This window comes from Mercurialis annua, linkage group LG5 (assembly GCF_937616625.2).
Source record: "Mercurialis annua linkage group LG5, ddMerAnnu1.2, whole genome shotgun sequence".
In the NCBI taxonomy this organism is placed as follows: Eukaryota; Viridiplantae; Streptophyta; class Magnoliopsida; order Malpighiales; family Euphorbiaceae; genus Mercurialis; species Mercurialis annua.
Genome location: NC_065574.1, coordinates 45,466,188 through 45,488,111, shown reverse-complemented (window position 1 = coordinate 45,488,111; position 21,924 = coordinate 45,466,188). Strand labels below are relative to the sequence as shown.

General features: G+C 32.2%; 3 protein-coding genes across 4 annotated transcripts; 1 reads left to right on the top strand and 2 right to left on the bottom strand.

Annotated features, from left to right (window-relative positions):
- Positions 1–1,063: 1,063 nt before the first annotated feature.
- LOC126682668 (4-coumarate--CoA ligase-like 9) lies at positions 1,064–4,020 on the bottom strand. The gene is made up of 6 exons (XM_050378408.2): positions 2,893–4,020; positions 2,488–2,677; positions 2,205–2,350; positions 2,041–2,108; positions 1,365–1,467; positions 1,064–1,281 (listed from the first exon to the last, which is right to left on the bottom strand). The coding sequence occupies exons 1-6, from the start codon at positions 3,928–3,930 to the stop codon at positions 1,171–1,173; spliced, it is 1,656 nt and encodes a 551-aa protein (XP_050234365.1). The 5' UTR covers positions 3,931–4,020; the 3' UTR covers positions 1,064–1,170.
- A 9,831-nt stretch (positions 4,021–13,851) lies between these two features.
- On the top strand, positions 13,852–18,836 carry LOC126682268 (ribulose-1,5 bisphosphate carboxylase/oxygenase large subunit N-methyltransferase, chloroplastic). 2 transcript variants are annotated; one of them, XR_007641424.2, is made up of 13 exons: positions 13,853–14,386; positions 14,484–14,559; positions 15,084–15,289; positions 15,369–15,455; positions 15,567–15,659; positions 16,348–16,502; positions 16,582–16,666; positions 16,772–16,858; positions 16,940–17,059; positions 17,156–17,257; positions 17,366–17,535; positions 17,616–17,694; positions 18,272–18,836. XR_007641424.2 is itself a non-coding variant. In XM_050377876.2 (12 exons), the coding sequence occupies exons 1-11, from the start codon at positions 14,000–14,002 to the stop codon at positions 17,531–17,533; spliced, it is 1,566 nt and encodes a 521-aa protein (XP_050233833.1). In that variant the 5' UTR covers positions 13,852–13,999; the 3' UTR covers positions 17,534–17,535; positions 18,272–18,836. The 2 variants fall into 2 exon arrangements, 1 of the variants encoding a protein (XP_050233833.1); XM_050377876.2 differs by lacking the exon at positions 17,616–17,694 and having other exon boundaries at positions 13,852–14,386.
- Positions 18,837–19,366: 530 nt separating this feature from the next.
- On the bottom strand, positions 19,367–21,505 carry LOC130014765 (uncharacterized). The gene has a single exon (XM_056105907.1). It carries the CDS (start codon positions 21,503–21,505, stop codon positions 19,367–19,369), a length of 2,139 nt encoding a protein of 712 aa, XP_055961882.1.
- Between the last annotated feature and the right edge of the window lie 419 nt (positions 21,506–21,924).

Genomic DNA, 21,924 nt, shown 5'->3' with positions numbered 1-21,924 from the left:
GTGTAAAAGAAGATTGAAAAAATTAAATTTGTTAGTTTATTATATATGTTGATTTCGTGTTGATTTCATGTTGATATTAAAACTGGCGAAAAACATCAACAGTAAAAAAAAGTCAAAATTCAAAAAAAATTCAAAAAATCAAAAAAATTAAAAAAATTTAAAATTAAAATATGTGATAAATATTAAGTGCAGGAATATAATGGTGAAAAAAAATCAAAAATGATGAAGAAAAATGTTGGAAAATGGGATTTAATCTAAAAGGATTATCCTCTTAAAATCCCCCCACCTTTTACCCCCAATTCGTTTGCACCCTCACGTTATAAAACCACTAAATATACCCAAATTACGACCTTTCACTTTCAATTGCACCCTCAAGCATTAAATTGACCTCTTTTTACTTGAAAAATGTTCAAATCAATACTTTAAATTTTAGCACATATTTTAAAATAGGATTTAATATTTTATTTAAAATAAAAATAAACCTATTTTTCAAGTGAAAAGAGATCAATTTAATGTTTGAGGGTGCAATTGAAAGTGAAAGGTCGTAATTTGGGTATATTTGGTGGTTTTGCAATGTGAGGGTGCAAACGAATTGGGGGTAAAAGGTGAGGGGTTTTTAAGGGGATAAGCCAATCTAAAAAGTAAAGTTTTTTTTCAAAAAATAGTATAAAAGAAAAGAAAGTTGGTATGAAATGTAAAGATTTAGAAGGGATGGTAAAAAAGTAAATATTGGAGAAAAAACAGTATTTTATATAAAAAGCCTAAAATTCAAGGCCAACTCTTGGAGATTTTTATTTTTTTAAAATCCAGATCACCTGACAAAAAAAATAAATTTAAAATTAAACTTTAGAAGTTTATTTATTTATTTTATTAAAAAGTAATAGTTGAATGTAAAATGGATATCCATATTATTAAAAACAAAAAAATTGACAATTAGGTAATATTTTACCATCACTGAATTATATCATATGCTTACATAAGATTATCAATAGTTTATTTATTAGAGTTAATAATCTAACTATTAGTTTAGTCCAAATATCTATGTGAATAAAGGAAAATAATATGGTTAATGAAAAGGCAGGAAGATAATGGCAATTACGAAGTTGGGATATTCTGAAACACACAAATCTTATTAATTTGTTCAATTACCCATATTTTGTAGATATGTAATTAATTGGGAACAATCTTCTTTTTCAAGTCATTTCTTAATATTTTGCCAGCTGAATTTCTTGGTATAGAGCTCACAAAAGCTACTCGCCTTATTTTCTTGTAAGGTGCAACCTGCTCATACATATATAACCAAATATAAGCTTACCAAAATTCAATTATCAGATGAACAAAAATTGAAAGGATAAAAAGAATACCGATTTGGCTACAAAATCAATTATGCTTCTTTCATCAAGACTGCTCTGAGGATCTTTCACCACCGCAGCCATGGGTATCTCTCCAGCTACTTCATCGGGATATCTACGATCCAACACTTCATTAGTCCGTAAACTTAGACAATCTTACGTTTCGGCTTTCCATTTCCGAAACATTTATAAAACTTCAGATTTATATTTATAACCTATTTTTATAAAAAATATCGTTTTGGCAATTTTTATTTCAGCAATTTTCATGCAACCTAGTTAGTCTATAACATGATTGTTTTGGTTAAAAACCAACCAATTTAATCAAAATGAAATTAATTGGATTATTTTACCTTTTCAATTGAACCGATCAAATTAACCGAAACCAGATCAAACAAAATTTAACAAAATTTTGAAATATAAAACCAAACTGATCATAAACATATAAAGAATAATTCGATTAACTAAATTTTTATAACTCCTAACTGTAACCGAACTGTCCAAACTAACCAATTTAATTGAATTTTTTCAATATAATTAACTGAAATAGGTCGGTTAAATTGGGCTAGTTTAATTTTTTCTCACCCTCGGTTGATAAACAGGGCGAATTTTATAGAAGCAACAGATAATTAATTTCACTTAAGATAAAAATGAAGAGTTTGAAATTTGATTAAAATAGAGAAATGTTTACGGTATGACTGCAGCATCAATAATTTCCGGGTGAGAGTGAAGAAGTTGCTCTAGTTCAGCTGGAGCTACCTGCATAAGTTAGTAGAATAGTCGCTACTTTTATTTATCTTTATGTGCTTTAAATAATACTAAAACCAAAATATATAGAATTGAGATTTGAAATACCTGATAGGCCTTGTATTTTATCAGCTCCTTCAGCCTGTCGACCACAAACATGAAACCTTCCTCATCAATGTAACAGAGATCACCGGTCCTCAGCCACCCGTCCGAGAGCAAACAAGTAGAAGTAGACTCTGAATCTCCGATATAACCTGCACATCGTCGCTCCCACATTAGATGATTAGACCTCCGACTAAATTTCTGAAACTGAAAACGCTGATTTTTTTTTTAATAAGAATAGATTATAAATATAGAGTTTCGGAGTTTAGAAAACGTTTTTGCAAATTACCTTTCATGATTGTGGGTCCTTTAACCCAAAGCTCCCCTTGTTGCCCTGGAGGTAAAGCTTCACCTGTATCAGGATTAACAATTTTTGCCTCAAAATTACCTGAAAGCCGCCCAACCGAACCCCACCGACAACTTTCTTCAGGATTCCTTGCTCCAAAAACTCCCGCTGTTGATTCAGTTAATCCATACACCTTGGTTTTATGAATGAAAATGATAAGCCTCAGAAAAAGTATAACTTAATCATAAGTTAAGAACTTTTAATTAATTGAAGGTTGTAAATGTTCAATTTAGCTTAAATTGTAAATAAATCATGAATTTAAGTATTTTCTAATTTTATCACGCACTTCTAATTTTTACAAATAGAAATAAAAATATTATTTGCGTTCAAACTTTTATTAGCACTAACCTGCCATAGCTCCACGGCAGGAAACTTCATCCTGAAAGCTGCAATTTCCTCTTTTCCGAGAGGAGCTCCGGCAGAAGCAACTCTCTCGAGCGACGTCAAGTCATAATTTTCCGTTATATCTTTACTCTTTACGATTCCCACCACCACAGGCGGAGCCACACGGATTCGTGTAATCCTAAACTCTTCAACAGCTCTCAACATCTTCTTCAGATCAAACCTTTCCATCACCACCACCGTCTCCCTCGCCGCAGCGGATGCAATGCAGCAGCAAAATCCATACACATGAAAATAAGGCACAGGACTGAGCGAAACCACCGTTGAAGACTCCCTGTCAGGAAAAAATCCTGCTACTGACGCGATCAGATTCCGGTGAGTCACCATCACTCCTTTCATTTTCCCTGTCGTTCCAGACGAGTACAAAATCCCCGCCAAATCGGATTGACTCACTCTAACCTTGTCGAGTTCATGCATTGAACTCGACATCATTGAGTCAAACTCAGGCGAGTCGACGAGAATCGTCTGGTATTTGAGCTTGGGAATCTTGTGAGCAGCGGAAGACGTGGCAAATGCGATGACAGGCTTACAAATATCGATTTGTCGGGAAATTTCGGACTCGGTGTTGATCGGATTCGAAGGAGAGACAACAACGCCGAGTGAAAGTAAAGCGAAGTAGAGGACCGGGATTTTAATGGAGTTTGAGCAGAGGATAAAGGCAACGTCCTGTGTAGAGAGGTTGATGACGTTGTAGAGATAGGAGGCTAAAGATTTGATTTGTTGGGTGAGTTGAGAGTAGGTGAGTTGGTGACCCGTTGATGAGTCAATGAGGGCTGTTATGGCAGTGGAGAGCGAGTTAGTGGCGGGTTGGAGTACTGAGAAAACATAGTCAGTTACTGAGAAAAGAGTGGTCTCTGGAGGGAGATGAACTTGAGGTCTTAAGCTGTGGAAGGTCTTGGTTAGGGTGTTGTACCCATTTTTTGGATCAATTTGGTCCATTTTGTGATGAAAGAGCAAATTATTGATACAAACAAACTTATACATTGATCACTACGAATTTGCTTAAATAAGGAGAAATTTCTGTAGCTTTGATTGTTAGGCTGCCACATCAATCTCCTATTGGTTTTTCATGGATTAGTTTAATTTACTAGTTCATACTGGTTAAATAACTGGTTCAGTTTTTACATGCCACAACTCAAATAATAGAGATTGCGTGGCAGCCTGTTAGGCAGCTTAACATTATTCTTTCTAAGTATCTTTTTCAGAGATAAATTTGGAACAATTATTGCAAACAACCGTTGCGCCATGTCATTCGTGTAACAAACCAATTGTGCGTTAACCATGTGGAAAATTGAATGATAAAAAAAATAAGTGATAATTAAAAGATTCTCTATCCCAAATGCTCATTGGTTTGATGTAAAAATGACGTGGCGCAATGGTTGCATGGGATAAACACTCATAAATTTGTTATATGTTCACTCCTCGCCATACATTTTTCGACTGCCTTCCGTTGGTTGATTTCCTTAAAATATTATTTCAACTAATTTCTAACATTGATGCATAACATATCACTGATAAAATAAACGTGGTCAACGAAAATTAATTAGCACTATTATATTTTTTATTAAAACAGATAAATAATGGCTTGAGAGAGTCGGGGTTCAAATTCCCGACTTCATGCACCGGTGGAAGAGCCTTGGCCATTAGACTGGAAAAAAATTATGTGAACCTAGTTCAACACGTAGGATTATGAACTCTCCATTGAATGCATGACACGTGGTGTAATTAAATACCATAACCAATTAATAATTATAACATTAATTAGTAATCTTTTAATTAGAATTAAATGCTATTTATTAATTGGTTATGGTATGTAAATACGCCACGTATCATGCATTCAATGGAAGGTTCACAATCTTACGTGGCGAACTAGGTTCACACAAGTATTTTAATAATTTATATATAATTCTAGCTAAGAACAAAATTTAAACTACTAGGAAAAAAAAATAAACAATTCGACATAGCGATGAAAAAAATACTATAATTTTATTTCACTAATTTGGTATAAATTTGATATATGTTATATAATAATTAAATACTACATTTAATTTTAAAATAGCACAATCATATTAATTATATATTTAATACATGTTGTAAATCAGCTTAATAATTCAAAAATAGTCGATATTTTTTGGTTTGTGGTTCAAATTTTTAAATTGGTAAATTTATTCTACTTTTTAATTTTAATTATAGCTATTTTTTTCAAATTAGAGTGTAAAAAATTGAATATGCTCTTTATATTATTTCATATGATTTCAATTTACTTTATTACCTTTAATAATTCCAAACAATATAGATGGAACAGTTGCGAAAATCTACTACCAAATTCGAAAGGGCTTTTTACACAAATAACCTACTTTGCCAATTTTTTATCTTTTATACGGGTCCAAATTTGCCTTTTCTAAACTAACATGTGCGGCCTATTTTATTACTTTTATAAGGACTCTATATATTAAATCCTAACAGCATACAAATCATAATTTCATTTATTTTCTCTCTCCTCATCATTCAATTCTCTCTTCCTCTCAGTTCATCTTCCTCTTTTTTTTACCGTTCGCCATCTTCTGCTGAGCCGTCCTCTGTTCCTCCGCTCCTCCGTCATCGTTCTCATCATCGCCTCCGTTGTCATCTTTGTTAACGCCATCATCTCCTCTGCTCATCGTCGTCATCTATTTGATTTCAGATCTATAATTTATTCATTGTTCTTCTTCTTATTTTTTTTTATTTTCAGATCTACAATTTTTTACTGTTATTTCACCATTAAACATGTATAGAGATTATATTTTAAGAATATAATGCTAATTTCATGTTATGTAATATAAATTTATGGTTATATGCAATAATTTTTTGTTATTTCTGCATTTTTTGTGTTTGGTTGTATTTCTGTGTTTTTTTATTATGCAGTTCGATTTATTGATGATGGTTGATTGCTGAAATATTATAATATTACAGTGTTGTTGATTTTATGTTGATTTTGTGTTGATAATCAGTTGGTATTTCCTTAATTTTAACATTGAAAAAATTTATTCTAAAAAAAACATTAGCAAATTAGATAATTTTGTGCGTGAAATAAACTAAAAAAACAAAATTTAAATGATATTAGATAAGGATATGTTAGCATTATCATGTTGACATGTTGTTGATTTCTTGTTGATATTTTATAGATTGTCACAATTTTTCAAAAAATTATGTTTTATTTTATTCCTTATGTTGATTCGTTGTTGATTTATTGTTAACATTATGTTGATATGTATTTCAACTTTTTTTGATTTTCAATTTTATGTTGACATGTTGTTGATATACTGTTGATAACATGTTGATTTTTCAATCATTGAAAGAAAAATAAAGTTAGTCTTAAATTGATGTATTAATGAACTATTGATATGTTTTTAATAATATGTTGATTGTTTTTGACTTAAATCAATCAATATTCTCATTTTACAAACATCTTGACTAAATTAGCATTAATTGTTGATTCGTTGTTGATTAATTGTTGACATTATGTTGATAAGTATTTCTACTTTTTTTGATTTTCAATTTTATGTTGACATGTTGTTCATATACTGTTGATAACATGTTGATTTTTCAATCATTAAAAGAAAAGTAAAGTTAGTGTTAAATTGTTGTATTGATGACCTGTTGACATGTTTTTGATAATATGTTGATTGTTTTTTGCTTAAATCAATCGATGTTCTCATTTTACAACTAAATTAGCATTAATTGTTGATATCATGTTGACATTATGTTGATAATTTGTTAATATGATAGTAGCAATTCTACTAAAGGACAACAAAGGTACAAAATGTTTAAAATAAATGAATCAGATAAAGATATTAGCATAGTAAGTAATCAAAACAATATGAAAAAACAACAACAACAATTCAAATGAAAAAATAAAATTATTCTTACATATAAAAATAAAAATATATTAAATATACACCAATACAACAGTTCACAAATTAAAGAAATTTATTTCAAAATATTTTTTTTCCTCAATTCTCTTTGCAGCTGTACAGTTTCTTCAAAATCACTTGTATAACTATTTTGCGTTCCACCTCTCATACCTAACTAAATTTTGACAAAGACGGTTATGATACAGTTTCATTTCATCTAACGAAAGTTTATTTCACAGACAATATTATCTTATTTGTCAATGTTAAAATAAAAAGAATCAGTAGATATCAACATAATATCAACATAAAGTCAACATAAAATCAACAACACTGTAACATTACAATAATTCAGCAATCAATCATCATCAACAAATCATTCTGCAGAATAAAAAAAAAGCAGAAATACAACAAAACACAAAAAAATGCAGAAATAACAAAATTTTATTATATAAAATCACAAAATTATTCTATATAACATGAAATAAGTATTAGATTCTTTAAAGATACTCTTTATACATGTTTAATGGTGAATCAACAGTAAAAGATAAACAAATTACAGATCTGAAAATAAAAAAAAGAACAAAAAATTTCAGATCTAAAATTAAAAAGATAAAAGAAAGATGACGCGGCGAGACAAAGGCGGAACGATGGAGGCGAAACGGCGGAGGCGGAACGGCGAAGGCAGAACGGCGAAGGCAGAACGGCGGAACAGAGGAGGCGGAACGGCGGAAGCGAAGGAGCAGAAATCGTGAAAATTTTCTTTTACAGCTCAAAAGAAATCGTGGAGAAGAAGAATGATTGAGAGAAATAAGAAAAATCGTATAAAAGAAAGAAATTTGAAGTACAAGTTATCAAAGTAAGAAAATGAGATAGGTAAAGTAAAGATTTAACTTGTCCTGTATAAAAGTAAATGGGCTGCCAAAATCAGTATTTTATATAAAAAGCCCAATTCGAAATCCACTAAACCTATATTCAAGCCCAAACTCTATTCTCCAGCAACTACACCAGAAAGCCCTCTCGTATGGCAGCCGAAAATAAGGAAGTCAAGCCTTAAATAGTTCATTTTTCTACTTGCATCTTTTCTTTTGACTTGTTCGTTTTCATTCTCATTCTTACAGTAATGTCTTGCTCTAAATCTCCTTTTTAATTGGAATATGTCCTTAAATTGTGTACGCTCTCTTTGACTTCCGCTCTTCTTAGTGCTCTCCTATTGGAAATCTTTCACATCTAAAGGTCGGTTCTCATCATTTTTACTCGACTGATATGTTCGTTTTTTGGGAGGTAAAGTATGATTTTGTTTGGCTATGTGAGCCGTGGGAATGTTGGTATGATTCATTGAAGCATTCATGTTAGACCTTACCCCTTGGTAAAATTCATAGGTGGTGAGGTGGTGACTGGTGATGTAGGCACGTAGAGCGGTGGTAATGTGTCAGCATGAGATATAGTCGGAGCTGCTGGTTGCACCAAAGTTTACTGCATTTGCTCGAAAACGGCCAACTGCCATGTTAAATTAATTTTATTAATCTAATGCTCATGTAATTTATAGTTAATTATAACAGTACGGGTTTGGTGTGGTGGTTGTTGGAGTTAAGTGTTAGAATTAGGTCCATTAACCTTTTCCTTTATAAAAGTCACTAAAAGAACAAAAGAGGGTATATACAACATGAATGATGTAAAATTATAGTAGTTTTCTTATCATCAAGAAAACCATAACGATTGAAGGAAGAGAGTTCGTCTATTGATCGAATGAGAAAAATTTCCGCGTAAAAATTATCTTGGATCTATTTACTAAAGTGTGAAAGCATGGATCAAAATATATAATTATGATTGAATTAAATTGGACTTAATACATAGTTTATTCCTTAAAATTGTACCCTTTTATCCATTTAACCTCTAAACTTAACGTTTGACTTATTGAACCTCTGAACTTGTCAAATAATTCCTTTTGACCTTTGAATTTGTTAACTTTATGAATGTTTAACCTCTCCTTATTCACAAAATTTTAGCGTTTGTTTTCAACAAAAACTGTTCCGTCAGAAAATTAAAGTTTAGACGGACAAAATAAAATGGCTTAATACATCGTTTGATCTCTAAATTTGTACTCATTTATCTATCAGATCCCTTAACTTTTTGTTTAACCCATCAGACCTCTAAACTTATTATATTATCCTTCTTAACTTTATATTTTGTTTATAATATATATTTCATTTAATTAATAATTATTAATAAAATATTTTATTTCTTTTTCATACTTTATATACTATTTTTAATAAATCTCATTTATTTTGCATTTATTTTCTCATAAAATTATACAGAAAATGATTATACTTTATTATAATTATTTTTATTTAATCTAATGTTTATTTTAGTTTATTTTATTTTTTGTTAATTTTAATTATTATTCTCTTATATAATATTTTAGTTTATTTTTGACTAGCCATTTGAACTGCATGTAACCTGGTCATTCAGATCTTCATCCCATCTATTGTAGTTGTTGATTAAAATAAATTAAAATAAAATAGAAATAATTATTAAATAAATTATATTAGAATTTTATTAGAATTGATAATATATAACAAATAAATTGTATCATTTAAACATATAGCACATAAAGCATGGAAAAGCAACATTTTATTTAAAAATATTTTATTATTAATTATTAATTAAATAAAATATATATTAAAAATAAAATGTTAAATAAAATAAATTTAAAACTCGTAAATTCGAGGGTTAAAAAGGTTAATAAAAGGTTGAGATTAAATTAGATTTTTGGTGTTTTAATTGAAACACATTACTTTTGAAATTTTAAATGATTAGACATTTCATCCCTTTAAAGATTGTTTTATCATGCTAGGTCACATGACATTTTTTTTAGATAATAGTTGATACGAGCGATTAGCTATCATAGGGGAAAAAGACCTACCCTAAATATGGATCAGTTTACAAATAACGCCATAGACTGGTTATTATTACATTTTTTTGTATCTTTTAAAAATACTAAGAGTTCACTTAGTCTGCAAGTCAAATATGAAAGACATATTTGAATTTTCTTTTTCGAATGAAAAAATCAAATTCGAAAAAATGAGTACAACTAAAATTGAGAATTGTGGTAAAATTAATGATTTTGAAGTTTGGGATATAATAAAAAGAAAATCAAAAATTTGAAGTACTTTTTAATGATTAACCTTTTATTATTAAATTTTTTATATATTTGATGATGGAGTAAAGGGTCAAATCACCCCCTCAATTAGGCACAAAATATTAAAATAGTTATTTTTGAGATTTTTGGGTCAAACAGACCCGCAACTATATCAAAGTGCATCAAATCAAAGAGGGTTATCGCCAATTCCCAACCTGCGTTTGAAACACTCTTCATGTAAAAAGTCTAAATTAATCCTTATTATTTAAAAAAATAACAATTTAATACTTAAAATTTGAAAAAAAAATATATTTTTTTAATATTGGATGAGCATATATGCTCCTCCAATAACGAGAGCAGACCCATCTAGGTTTGCTCCGATGAAGGACATACCCAAATGGGTATGCTCTTCAAAAAAAGTTATCGAAAAAAAAATTCCGGCAATGGTTGGCGGTGGAATGGAGCGGTTTCCAGTGAAAAAGGAGGAGTGAATTGATTCGGTTTTATAGAGTTTGGGGGGAGGATATTCCCACTCTATTTGGATATTTTTAATATAAAACCGCAAGTTGCGAGTTAATTTGACCCAAAAGACTTTAAAATGACACTTTTGATATTTAGTGCCATGTTGAGGGGGTGAATTGACCCTTTGTTCAAAAATGATGTGTTATAACTTGATTTACTCTCTCCATATATAAATGGTAGACATAATATATTAAAGGATTTTCCAGAAATTAAATGAATTGTACACTAAAATATAACTAAATATTACCTAAATATAATTGGTGTTTATCTCAAATTTACAGCAATTTCCGCTTTAAAAAATTATAAATTAAGTTTAGATCGGATTTGAAATCAAACTACTATTTCTACATGTGGTTGCAATCTAAAACACAAAGTTTTGTAGGTATAAACTTGTTTAGAATTAGAAAATACTCAACATACTTACAAAATTTACTAATTTTTTTCTCATTTTAGTGCAGTATTTGATTTTACACTCAACAATTTACTAAAATGTCACATACGATCCCTGACGATTTTTCTACTACAATCCGAATCCACAACAACTTCAGTGTCATTTTAATTTCAGTCCATACAGATACAGTATTGGACATATTCTAAAATAAAGGCAAATCCAACGGCTAGCATTAAAATACTAAATAATAATCCGATGGCTAAAAAGAGAACTTAATGATTATACCGGTCACAGAACTAGAAGATCCGTCAAAAAAAGAAAACATTTAGAAACAAATAGAAATAAAGAAGGCCTAATTACTTAAAAACACCTCACCTTTTATTTATTTTTTCGTTTATACCCCGACGTAGGAAAATTCTTAATTATACCCTATTTTGGGTTTTTCATTTTCAACTCTACCCCAAAGTACTAAATTGTTCTTTTTTCATCTAAAAAAAAGATTAAAATAGTCCCTTATTTTTAACTTATATTCTAATTAAACGTTAATATTATTAATTATACAAAAATACCATCTTCTTTAAAAAAAATTAACTAATAATAACTATTTAATTTATATTAATTATCATTAATTTCTTTAAAATTTAAAAACTTAACAAAATTAATACATAATTAAAATAATTAAAAAAAAATTCCGATTTTTTTTCCGAAGGAGGAGTCCTACTCCTCCTTTAAATCAGCTCCTCCTCCAAGGGACGAGGAGCAGCTCCTCCTCCATGGAAGGAGGAGCTGCGTTCTCCTCCTTCCATGAAAGGAAGGAGCAGTCTCCTTCCTTCCATGGAAGGAGGAGCCGCGTTCTCCTCCTTCCATGGAAGGAAGGAAGGAGAAGAGCTCCTCCCATGGAAGGAGGAGTACAAAAATTAAAAAATAATTTTTTTAAAAAATATTTAATGACGGGTTTTTAAATCGGAGAAGTATTATGGTAGATCAGACTTTTTTAAAAAATAATTTAATTTTTTAATTAATGATTAGGATATATTTAAATATTTTAAAAGTTAAAGGATCTATTTGTATTTTTTCAAATAAGAGAAAAGATGATATAATACTTCTATTTGTTGTTATTAACATTTTTATCTATAAATTATTCAAATTATCAATTGTACCCTTAGTGGGGGTAGAGTTGAAAATGAAAAACCCGAAATAGGGTATAATTGAAAATTTTTCTACGTCGGGGTATAAACGAAAAAAAAGTTTAAGGTGGGGTGTTTTTAAATAATTAGGCCAATAAAGAATTATATACTTATATCATATATTATTTTAATTTTACTACATTATCTGTCACGATCCAATTTCACGGATTATGATCGACATTAGAAAATAGGAGTAGTTGTTTCAAAATTCGTAACAAGCTAATAAAAGACGACAAAATTACCCACAACAAGACAAAACATATCAATGTTTAGAGGCAATCGAGTCTTCAAAATCATACAATATGTGATATAAATTAAAGTTATGCTCGACACACTTGAGATTCCAACTTTTATCTATCACAAAATAAATGCTCGAATTTAAATCGAGACTCCAACATATCAAATTGGTACAAGAACGTCAAACCATATTATAATAAATTCATATATGATACATCAAACATTCTAAATTCAGACAAACTCGAGATAGCCATATAAACACTCTAATAACTATTGTTGTCTAGAATAATTTTTTACATACTTTTGAAGAAAAGAATTTCCAAAAAAAGACTTCGGAAGTAACACTCCAGAGAAATAACAGGAGCCTGGAAATAAAAAAAAACAACTAGGCTAATCGAAACTGAGTGAGAACTTGCAATCAACAAATAAGTTAAAAATCAAAACCTTTTGAAATACATTTTAAAAACAAACTTTTATCGTTATTCAATACAAATGGAATCCTAATCTCCTAACATTATCATAACTACATATATATTAATATTCCATCAGTACGTTTAAAGATCGAGATCCGAGAGAATGTCGCTCAACTGGTCCTTCTCGACCGTGATCGAAATTCTCTACCACTCCGTCTAATAAAGCACTACACAACAAAATTCATATTTATAACCTGAAATATCAAAAATGCAGCTGAAATAAAATAAGCATAGAACTCATCAAAATTATTTTGACACCCTAAAACATTATTTTTGAAATGCATGTCTGATTCAAGTGTTTTTAGAATCGTGAACTGACGATTTCCAATTAGAACCGCCAATTTATGAATCGTGACCATCCCTAAACAAGAGAAAGAAAAAAAATGTTGGATATTTATTTGTAAGAAAAGCGATCTAGTGACTGATGAGAAAAATAGAGAGAACAGAGAAAAAAAAAACGCAAATTTATTGAAAAAAAAGAACTTTAAAAAATAGAACAAATATAATAGTTGAAACATTAAAATAAAAAAATAAAATTTAAAATCCCAGTAGTTTTTATAAATAAAATAAATTAGGGATAGGGTACAAAAATGATCCTAATATTCACTCTATGGCTCAAATGGTTCCCTAATATTTTCGAGTCTAAAAAATGACCCTAACCTTACCAACGTGGAACAAATATACCCTCCACTGTTAGACGGAGGGTATATTTGTTCCACTTTAATAGCATTAGGATTATATTTGTTCCACTTTAATAATGTTAGGGTCATTTTTAAGATTCAAAAAATATTAGGGCAACGCCTAATTATATACCACATTAACCGAGTTAACATTCAAATACGGGACCGTTAGACGGAGAGTATATTTGTTCCAATTTAATAATATTAGAGTCATTTTTGACTTTTAACGCGCGGAAAATATTAGAGGGCTATTTGAGTCAGAGAGTAAACATTAGGGTCATCCAATAAAATATTTTTGTTCATAGATTTCTCTTAATTTTACCCCATCTAGGTCTACTTATTTTTACAGTTTAGTTTAGACATCCATTTTGTGTTACAGATGAAAAGGTAAAAGAAAGTTATGTTGACTGTTGAGAATTTGCCTATTGCAATTCACAGCAAACAAACAAATTCTTCAATTACTTCCTCATCCTCTTCCTAATCCTAGCTCTACCTTTTACCAACAATTTCTCGCCAATTCCCTAACTCACTATGCTAACGTTTCCACCCATGGAACTCTATTCCTTACGCGACAACTGCATTTCACCTCTCCCTATTTTCCCTAGGGTTTCCTCATCCTCACCTTCACTCTCTCTCAAACGCACCCATCCCTTTCTGTCACTCCGCCGCCGGAGAAATTCGTGCTCCGCCTCCACCTCCGACACATTACTCGCTGGTTCCCGCAAGGACGATGAGAAACGCAGTGGCGGAGTAGTTGTGAGTAGTAGTAAAAAGGAAGAAAAAGAAGAGGATGATTTGAAGGAGTGGATGCATAAAAATGGACTGCCTCCGTGTAAAGTTCTTCTTAAAGAACGAAGGCATCCTCATGATTCTAAATATCGACCTATTCATTACGTTGCTGCTAGTGAAGATCTTCAGGTTGTTCTTTTTTTTTTTTTTTTATAAAAAAATGTGTTATGTTTGTTGTTTTGAGATTATGTTGTTAAGGTGTGTGTGTGTGTGTGTTTTATTGCAGGCTGGCGATGTGGCGTTTTCAGTTCCGAATTCGCTCGTTGTTACGCTCGAGAGAGTGTTGGGAAATGAGACCATTGGTAAGTAATCATCTGCAATTTGTTTTGTATCTTAAGGCTGCCAATTTCTTTTCAACTTGGGTTATTGCAATTCATGTCATAGTGTTGCATTGATGTTTCAATTAGAATCTTATATTATGTATGTGGAATTAGAGTGGAGATAAATTGGCTGTTTAAAGTTTTTATGCTCGTTCATTATGCTGTTTGTGTTTGTCTATTTATTTAGTATGAAAGAAATGCTAGTTGGCCTTAGATTGTACTGCTAATTAACAACAATTTGGAAATTATAGTATTTTGAATCATAACAGTTACCTGGTAGACATTTGTGGGTGTTTTGAACCTAAGACTCAATTCTTACGGGAGAAAACAAGAGAGCTTTTTTGTTTGTTAAATTATTATATGCCAAATCCACTACATTGTGATGCGAAGTCATGCTGTGCTATGTATTTCCTGCATGCTTACGTGTGTGTTTATAGCTTTCATGAGTAGTTAGCTTGGCTTTGACTGTTTTGATATTTTTTTAATATGCTTGGTCTTTGGGGCAGCTGAACTACTGACTACAAATAAACTGTCTGAATTGGCATGCTTGGCATTGTATCTTATGTATGAGAAGAAGCAAGGGAAGAAGTCATTTTGGTATCCATATATTAGAGAGCTTGATCGCCAAAGAGGTAGGGGCCAACTGGCTGTAGAATCTCCACTTCTATGGTCAGAAGCTGAATTGGCATATCTGACCGGTAGCCCCACTAAGGTATGTATTATCTTAATTGAAGTGTGGAATGTTCTCTTGTTGTTATCTTCAAAGACTACATTTTGTTGTTGCTCAATAGGCTGAAGTTATTGAAAGGAGAGATGGAATTAAAAGAGAATATGATGAGCTTGATACAGTCTGGTTCATGGCCGGCTCTCTGTTTCAGGTTACATCCCTATATGCATAACTGGATCAAGCAAAAGTCTTTAGTTTATTTAATTTTCTTTTTGTGTTTATATGTATTTTATGACCTAATTACTTCCTTTTCATTTTGCAGCAATACCCATATGATATACCTACCGAAGCCTTTTCCTTTGAGATTTTCAAACAAGCATTTGTTGCTGTACAGTCATGTGTGGTGCACTTGCAGGTAATTTGTTCTGTTCATTGTACTTCTGAAATACTAAGGTGATAGTTATGTTGCTTGATTGTTTAAAAGCGATTTGATCTTGTTAAATTATCATACTGGAAGGTGTTTAGTTGATTCTATTGATTATGTTTCAGCTGTTAAACTTGCATTCCTGTGATACTGCTAAATGTCAGACATTCCACTCGTGTGAAATGTAATTTATAGAGGTTACATTTTGATTCAAGATAGTGGCTTTAGTGAAAATCTTAAAGTCAATTAATCTGTGTAAAATTTCTTCTAAACAGCATGCTTGGCCAGGTTGCTCAGAATAAGCATTTTGCTTGCCATTATAAAGTGGCCATGGATTAACCCATCATGTTTTATTTGTTTGCTGTTGGGGCCTAAAATTTGTCATAGGCTATATTCTTAGATCGGTGGACCTACAATGAACATTTATTCCTAAATTTGGAGGGAAATGATTCTTGATCTCTTCATTCTCTGTAATTATGTGTGTGTTCCTGCATTAGAGGCATGAGCTTAATTCCTTAGTCTTTGTATTATTCATTGCAGAAATAACTAAGCATTCTGGGTCGATATCAGTTGGTATCCTATCTTGATGTGCTACAACTCATTTTCATATAATAGTATTTTTTTTCTTAGCTTGTATGTTATTAAAAAAACTGATTAGCAAATGCCTTTCCATCTTCAGAAAGTCAGTTTGGCTCGGAGATTTGCGTTGGTTCCTCTTGGACCCCCTTTGCTAGCCTATAGGAGCGCCTGCAAGGCAATGTTAACTGCTGTTGATGGTGCTGTTCAACTAGTGATTGATCGTCCATACAAGGCTGGAGAACCCATTGTTGTCTGGTTTGTAATTGATGTAATATGCAGTTTCATGTTGTCTTATAGTGCCTCAGATTGTTTGAAGTTGGGCCTTTTTTATTAGGTGTGGACCACAGCCTAATTCAAAGTTGCTTATAAACTATGGTTTTGTTGATGAAGATAATTCTTATGACCGAGTCACCGTAGAGGTATTTTTGAATTGTATATCTTGTCTTTGAATTGTTTTCTTTTCTTTTCCAACCCAGTTATGTAACTTATTATGTTAATAATGGACAATGTACTGTTTGTTTCAGGCAGCACTTGATATCGAAGATCCTCAATATCAAGACAAAAGAATGGTTGCTCAAAGAAATGGCAAACTATCAATACAAGTGTTTCAGGTATGAATTCAAACCGTTCTAGTGATTAATGTTTGTGCACTGATTCTTTTCTTTAATTTTTTTAATGTCTTCTTGCTCTAGATACTTGTGGGTAAGGAGAAAGAGGCTATATCAGATATACTTCCTTATTTGCGGTTGGGCTATGTATCGGAGCCTTCTGAGATGCAATCTGTTATTTCTTCTCAAGGACCAATTTGTCCAGTAAGTTGATCTTTTTAAATGAAGCTGTATGATTGGTTTGTTTGGTTACCATTTACTGTTATTTCTGAGATTGTATTGCTATATTCATTGCTTTAGATGAGCCCATGTATGGAACGAGCTGTGTTGGATCAGCTTGCAGGTTATTTCAAGAGACGCCTGGCTGGTTATCCTACTAGCTTGAGTGAAGATGAATTGATGGTAATATTTGCTAAATAGTTCTGTTGGTTTTTTATATATTACTTGTAGTCTTACTTATTTACTGACAGTTTTAATTTGAATTTTCTTTTCTGTTTTTGGCTACTTTAGTTGGCAGATCCTGATTTGAACCCTAAGAAACGAGTTGCTACTCAGCTGGTTAGATTGGAAAAGAAAATACTCAATGCATGCTTGCAGACAACAGTTGATTTGATTAATCAGTTACCTGATTTTACTGTCTCTCCTTGCCCTGCGCCTTATGCCCCTAAATTGAAATGAAGGCAAGGCATCCTCTCTCTTGCTCTTGTGTATATCAGAAAAAATTCATTGCAAGAATATCAATTCAGATACTTTTTTGCAGAAATCATTTTATTTCCTTGTTGGTCTTGCAAGTTTGTGGAAATAAATTCCAGTATTTTCCATACGCAACTATAGACCAGGTTAGTAGAATGAAGCTACAGTGATTAACTTAGATATTTGCTTTTGCAAATCTGCTGAGGTGCGTGAATCAAATTACCTGAGTAGCATGTATTTATGTTAAAAATAATATATATATTTGAATTATAAATATAAAAACAATCTTTTACAATTGATTTTATAGAATAAAGCTAGGCATTTCAGTTTCTGAACTGATAGATATAAACAAATGAAAGATGAAAACAGTTACTATATTCTAATGAGATTGAATCTTGTTGGAAAATATTGAGTGAAATCAAAAGCGAAAATTGAAGATGATGGTAATTGATAGTGTATGATGTTAAGTGGAGTTGGAAAGTTAAGTTTTTGCTATTTTATTTGAATTTTCATGCATGTATAGCAATATTATGTTTGGAGCAAAATCCAGCGGTGATTTTTATTTCCGATGTAAAAAAAAAGGAATGGTGATTCTATGAAACCTCTATGTTTGTGTTGGCTTTTTATGCTTGATTTGGGTAATAAGTGTTAAATGAAAAAGTTATGGTCAAATGATTGATCATTAGTCTCATGTTCTGGATTAATATATTTCTTGATTTGCAGGTATATATATCTGATTTGGATACTGCTCAAGGCAGATGAAATAGTCAAAGTTAGCTGAACAGCCGCTATGTTGCAAAGTTGTTGAGAAGCTGTGGGTTCCTTATTAATTACACGATCATCAGCCGAGACTAACGTCAAGTTTCTTTTGTTGGTGATCGATCCTACTTGTTTGTTCCATCATCGGAAGAGATGGTTATATGATTTTTTTAAAGGCCAAGCTAATCGAGGAAAAGGGTAACGGGAAACATAAGAAAGGCCAGTTCAGCTGTTAGGTCCATGCATAGTTTGGCCAGTCATGATTCTAAGGCAGAATGGGGATTTCATAGGTTGCTGGATGGTTGTCTGTTTCTGCAATTTGTACATCTGATAACCTTTTTTGTTGCTAGTGTCAAGGACTCCAGACATGTTTTTCGTACAAGGTTTTTTCAGTTGAAACTTGATCAGTATAAAATGTACATGCTACAGTCTAATGAAACGTGGAGATCTAAGAAATCATGTTAATGTATATTTTACAACCTGAATATTTTGGTTATTATTTTTAATTTAACAAATAGATTAAAAAGTATATTAATCTCTCTAACTTCTATATATGAACTACAATTAATATGAAACTAATTAATAACCTTTTCTTGTGCTATCTGAAATTATAGTATATGATTGTTTTAAATGTTCTTACAAATAAATTTCATTTTCTGTCCAATCACAAGCTAAGAAAACAGAGAATTTACAATAAAATTCCGTAAAAATAACAAAATCTGATGTTAGAAAATTAACCCAAGAAAATCGGACATTCAATAAAAGCTGAGATGGTACAAGATTAACCGAGCTCAATTATATTGATCCTCTCACTTTATTTGAACAATTGTCTTTTTGACTTCATCTGCTCTCGAGTTTTCTAGTCGTAGTCAGCCTCACATTTCAGTCGAATGTATTCTTTAACCTCTCGTTTCCATAAAGTGATAACTTATCAAAAACTTAACATTAATAAGGAATTAAATATAGTCTTAAATTAATTGAAGTTGAATCTATGAATTCTCCTTCTCTAATCCAACTGACAATTCTCTAACAGCTTGAATATTATTCATTCAATGGTGGTTACACATCCTTGAGATCCCCTAGTCCAATATGAGAAATCAATAGCCAAACAATCGTAAGAAGCTCTCCACCTTTGCTTAGCTGCTGGACATGAGCATTTCCTCTGGAGTGACTTGCAGCATACGCCAGCAATTCCACCCATATTTTGCTTACTATTTTCCATTTCCCCTCCCTCAAATTCAAAAGTTTTTTAGCCAAAACAACTGAATCAAATAGCAAAGACTTGCTTTTATCTCCCTTAACGGACACGGGATGAACATCTGTATTCACGCTGAGAAAATCACGACACACTTCTCGTACTTGCTCGTCCAATTCCAGTACCCTTACTTTCAAAAGTCTTCTGGCTTCGGCTAAAGTATCTTCAACTCGTAGTTTACCCACATCACCCGAACCATCGCCAAAATTTATTTTTCCAATACCACCTGCAGCTGCAACCATAGTAGGTTGCATAATGAGAAGATACAACATGTAATCAGACATGATCTTACTGAATTCTCTCGCATGTTCTTCAGCATCGGTTTCATCAGTATTGTATACCAGCTCAGTCGCAATGTGCCACACTAGAAGGCTTTCATCGTAAGTAAACTTCAGAATGAAAGGCAGTAATAATTCGCTGTGATTTCTATGAGCATGTTTGAGAATCCATTCACCTCTAGCAGAAAATATCTCCTTCGCCTTTTCTCCATTATTGACGAACTTGGATTTTTTTTGCATCTCTGCGAAGATAAATTCCCAAAGCTGTTTCGTAATTTTATGCTTCGAAACATGCATTATCTCATCTACACAAGATGTGCAGCCCAACAAATCTGTCGTTCTTTCCATTAAAATAAGCAAGTAGTGAATGGGATATACAAGAATACCAATGCACTTGGTAGTTCTGTTTGGACGACGACCTTTGAGACTGTATCGTATCAAGTTATGGCCTAAGATAGAACCAGACCACCTACGGAACAGAATTGATGTAGCGAAATTCATGTGTTCTGGCGTTGTTTTAGAGACATACCATTTTGCTTGCTTGAGGTACGAGATTTTACTGAAGAGTGGTGCTGCCCAGTCAATTGATTTGAGCAAAGCCATCGTCCAATCTGAGAAAATGCCCATGAAAAAGGCTAATATATCCTGTCCTATGGCACCAAACAGCAAGGCATAAGTAATCCAAACCTCAAACTCATTGAAACCGTGTTTTTTTACCTGGAAATAAAATACAGCCAGGGCTGCAATAGTTGAACTAAAAGATACAAACCGAAAAAAATATCCCAACTTTGAATGCACTACTGCGGCCTTCGTAAACATAATGTCATAGATGAAGTTAAGCTCTGTTTCTAATACTGTCAAAGCATTTTCTGCATTTGTGTTGTTGAAGAAACGTCTGCTCTTTATCAACTCATCCAAGGTGAAGATAGAATCCACAATAACTCCTTTGAATTCTTGAAAGAAATCATAAGCTTCTTGCACAAGCTGCAGATCATTCAGGTTTATAGTTTCTGATTGAGATAGGCTGGTGCTGAATCCTCCAACGCTGTTGATTCCTACCGGGTAGAAATCCTGTTTTTTGTTTGAGTATTCCTTCATTAACTCGGCCATGATCAGAAAGTCCAGATCTTTGACTACAGATTCTCTGATCCTATCCGCATTGGCAAGATATAAGGAACAAGTTCGCTCCAAGTACTTGATAATACCGCCAAGAAACAAAAGTAACGAAGGAATAATTACTTTATTTCCCGGAATAGTTAGAATGAAGACGTAACCTGTAGCCACGATCTGGAACACGAGTTGCAGCAAGTGCCTGCGCCACAATTCGTTATCTTCGAGGGCGAAAGCAGTGATGGTGTCTGGGCCACCAAGATGCAGCAGAAGAAATGGAGCCCAAAAAGCAAGGAGGTCATTGTTATCCGGGTAGGCAGAAGGCGTAGGAGAATTTTGGGTGTTGGAAATGAGTCCAATAGCAAAAACTGCAGTTGCATCAGCAAGTAAATAAGCTGACCAGATGAGCATGTTCACAATCTTGTTTGCTGTGCGTTTCCTGAAAGGGGCAAAGAATATGAGAAATGTCTGCAGAAAGAGACTGAACATAACAGAAGTACGTATGTTCCAGATTTCCCATAGCTTTCTAACATTATGGGGGACTGGATCCACCATAGCTTCTCTAACTAGTTTTTCAGCTTACAATTAATATGTTTTTGAACTTAACTTGGCATATCAGATCAGATCAGCCCGTATAAATGGTGTTGGTAGAGTTGTATTTACAGTGTTTTGTGTGTCTGCAGCTTCTCAACCTAGCATGCTGTCAAGTCGAAGCTAAAGTAAAAGTCTTGTTCTTTTATTTTCTTTTGTATTTTTAACAAAAAGCATGCTTGCTCGCAAATAATTTGGACGGCTGGTCTTGAGATTGGCATTTCCAAAATATTCCTTGTTATGAAACACAAACACTTTTAGCACTACCTATCAATTGCATCCTCAATTTAAATTGCTCTATAAGTTATTAACACTTGTGGGTCACGTCTTGACTATAAAGTTAGCACATTTAGAAAAGTTGTGGTATAAGTTCTTTTGTAGTG

Bases quoted from the DNA above. Each gene is read 5' to 3' on its own strand.
- LOC126682668 (XM_050378408.2), bottom strand. From the start codon at position 3,930: ATGTATAAGTTTGTTTGTATCAATAATTTGCTCTTTCATCACAAAATG. The intron at 2,678-2,892 runs GTTAGTGCTAAT...CATAAAACCAAG, and splicing joins CTGCCGTGGAGCTATGGCAG to GTGTATGGATTAACTGAATC. The intron at 1,282-1,364 runs GTATTCTTTTTA...ATGTATGAGCAG, and splicing joins TTGATTTTGTAGCCAAATCG to GTTGCACCTTACAAGAAAAT.
- LOC126682268 (XM_050377876.2), top strand. From the start codon at position 14,000: ATGCTAACGTTTCCACCCATGGAACTCTATTCCTTACGCGACAACTGC. The intron at 15,456-15,566 runs GTTACATCCCTA...TTCATTTTGCAG, and splicing joins TGGCCGGCTCTCTGTTTCAG to CAATACCCATATGATATACC. The intron at 15,660-16,347 runs GTAATTTGTTCT...TTCCATCTTCAG, and splicing joins CATGTGTGGTGCACTTGCAG to AAAGTCAGTTTGGCTCGGAG.
- LOC130014765 (XM_056105907.1), bottom strand. From the start codon at position 21,505: ATGGTGGATCCAGTCCCCCATAATGTTAGAAAGCTATGGGAAATCTGG.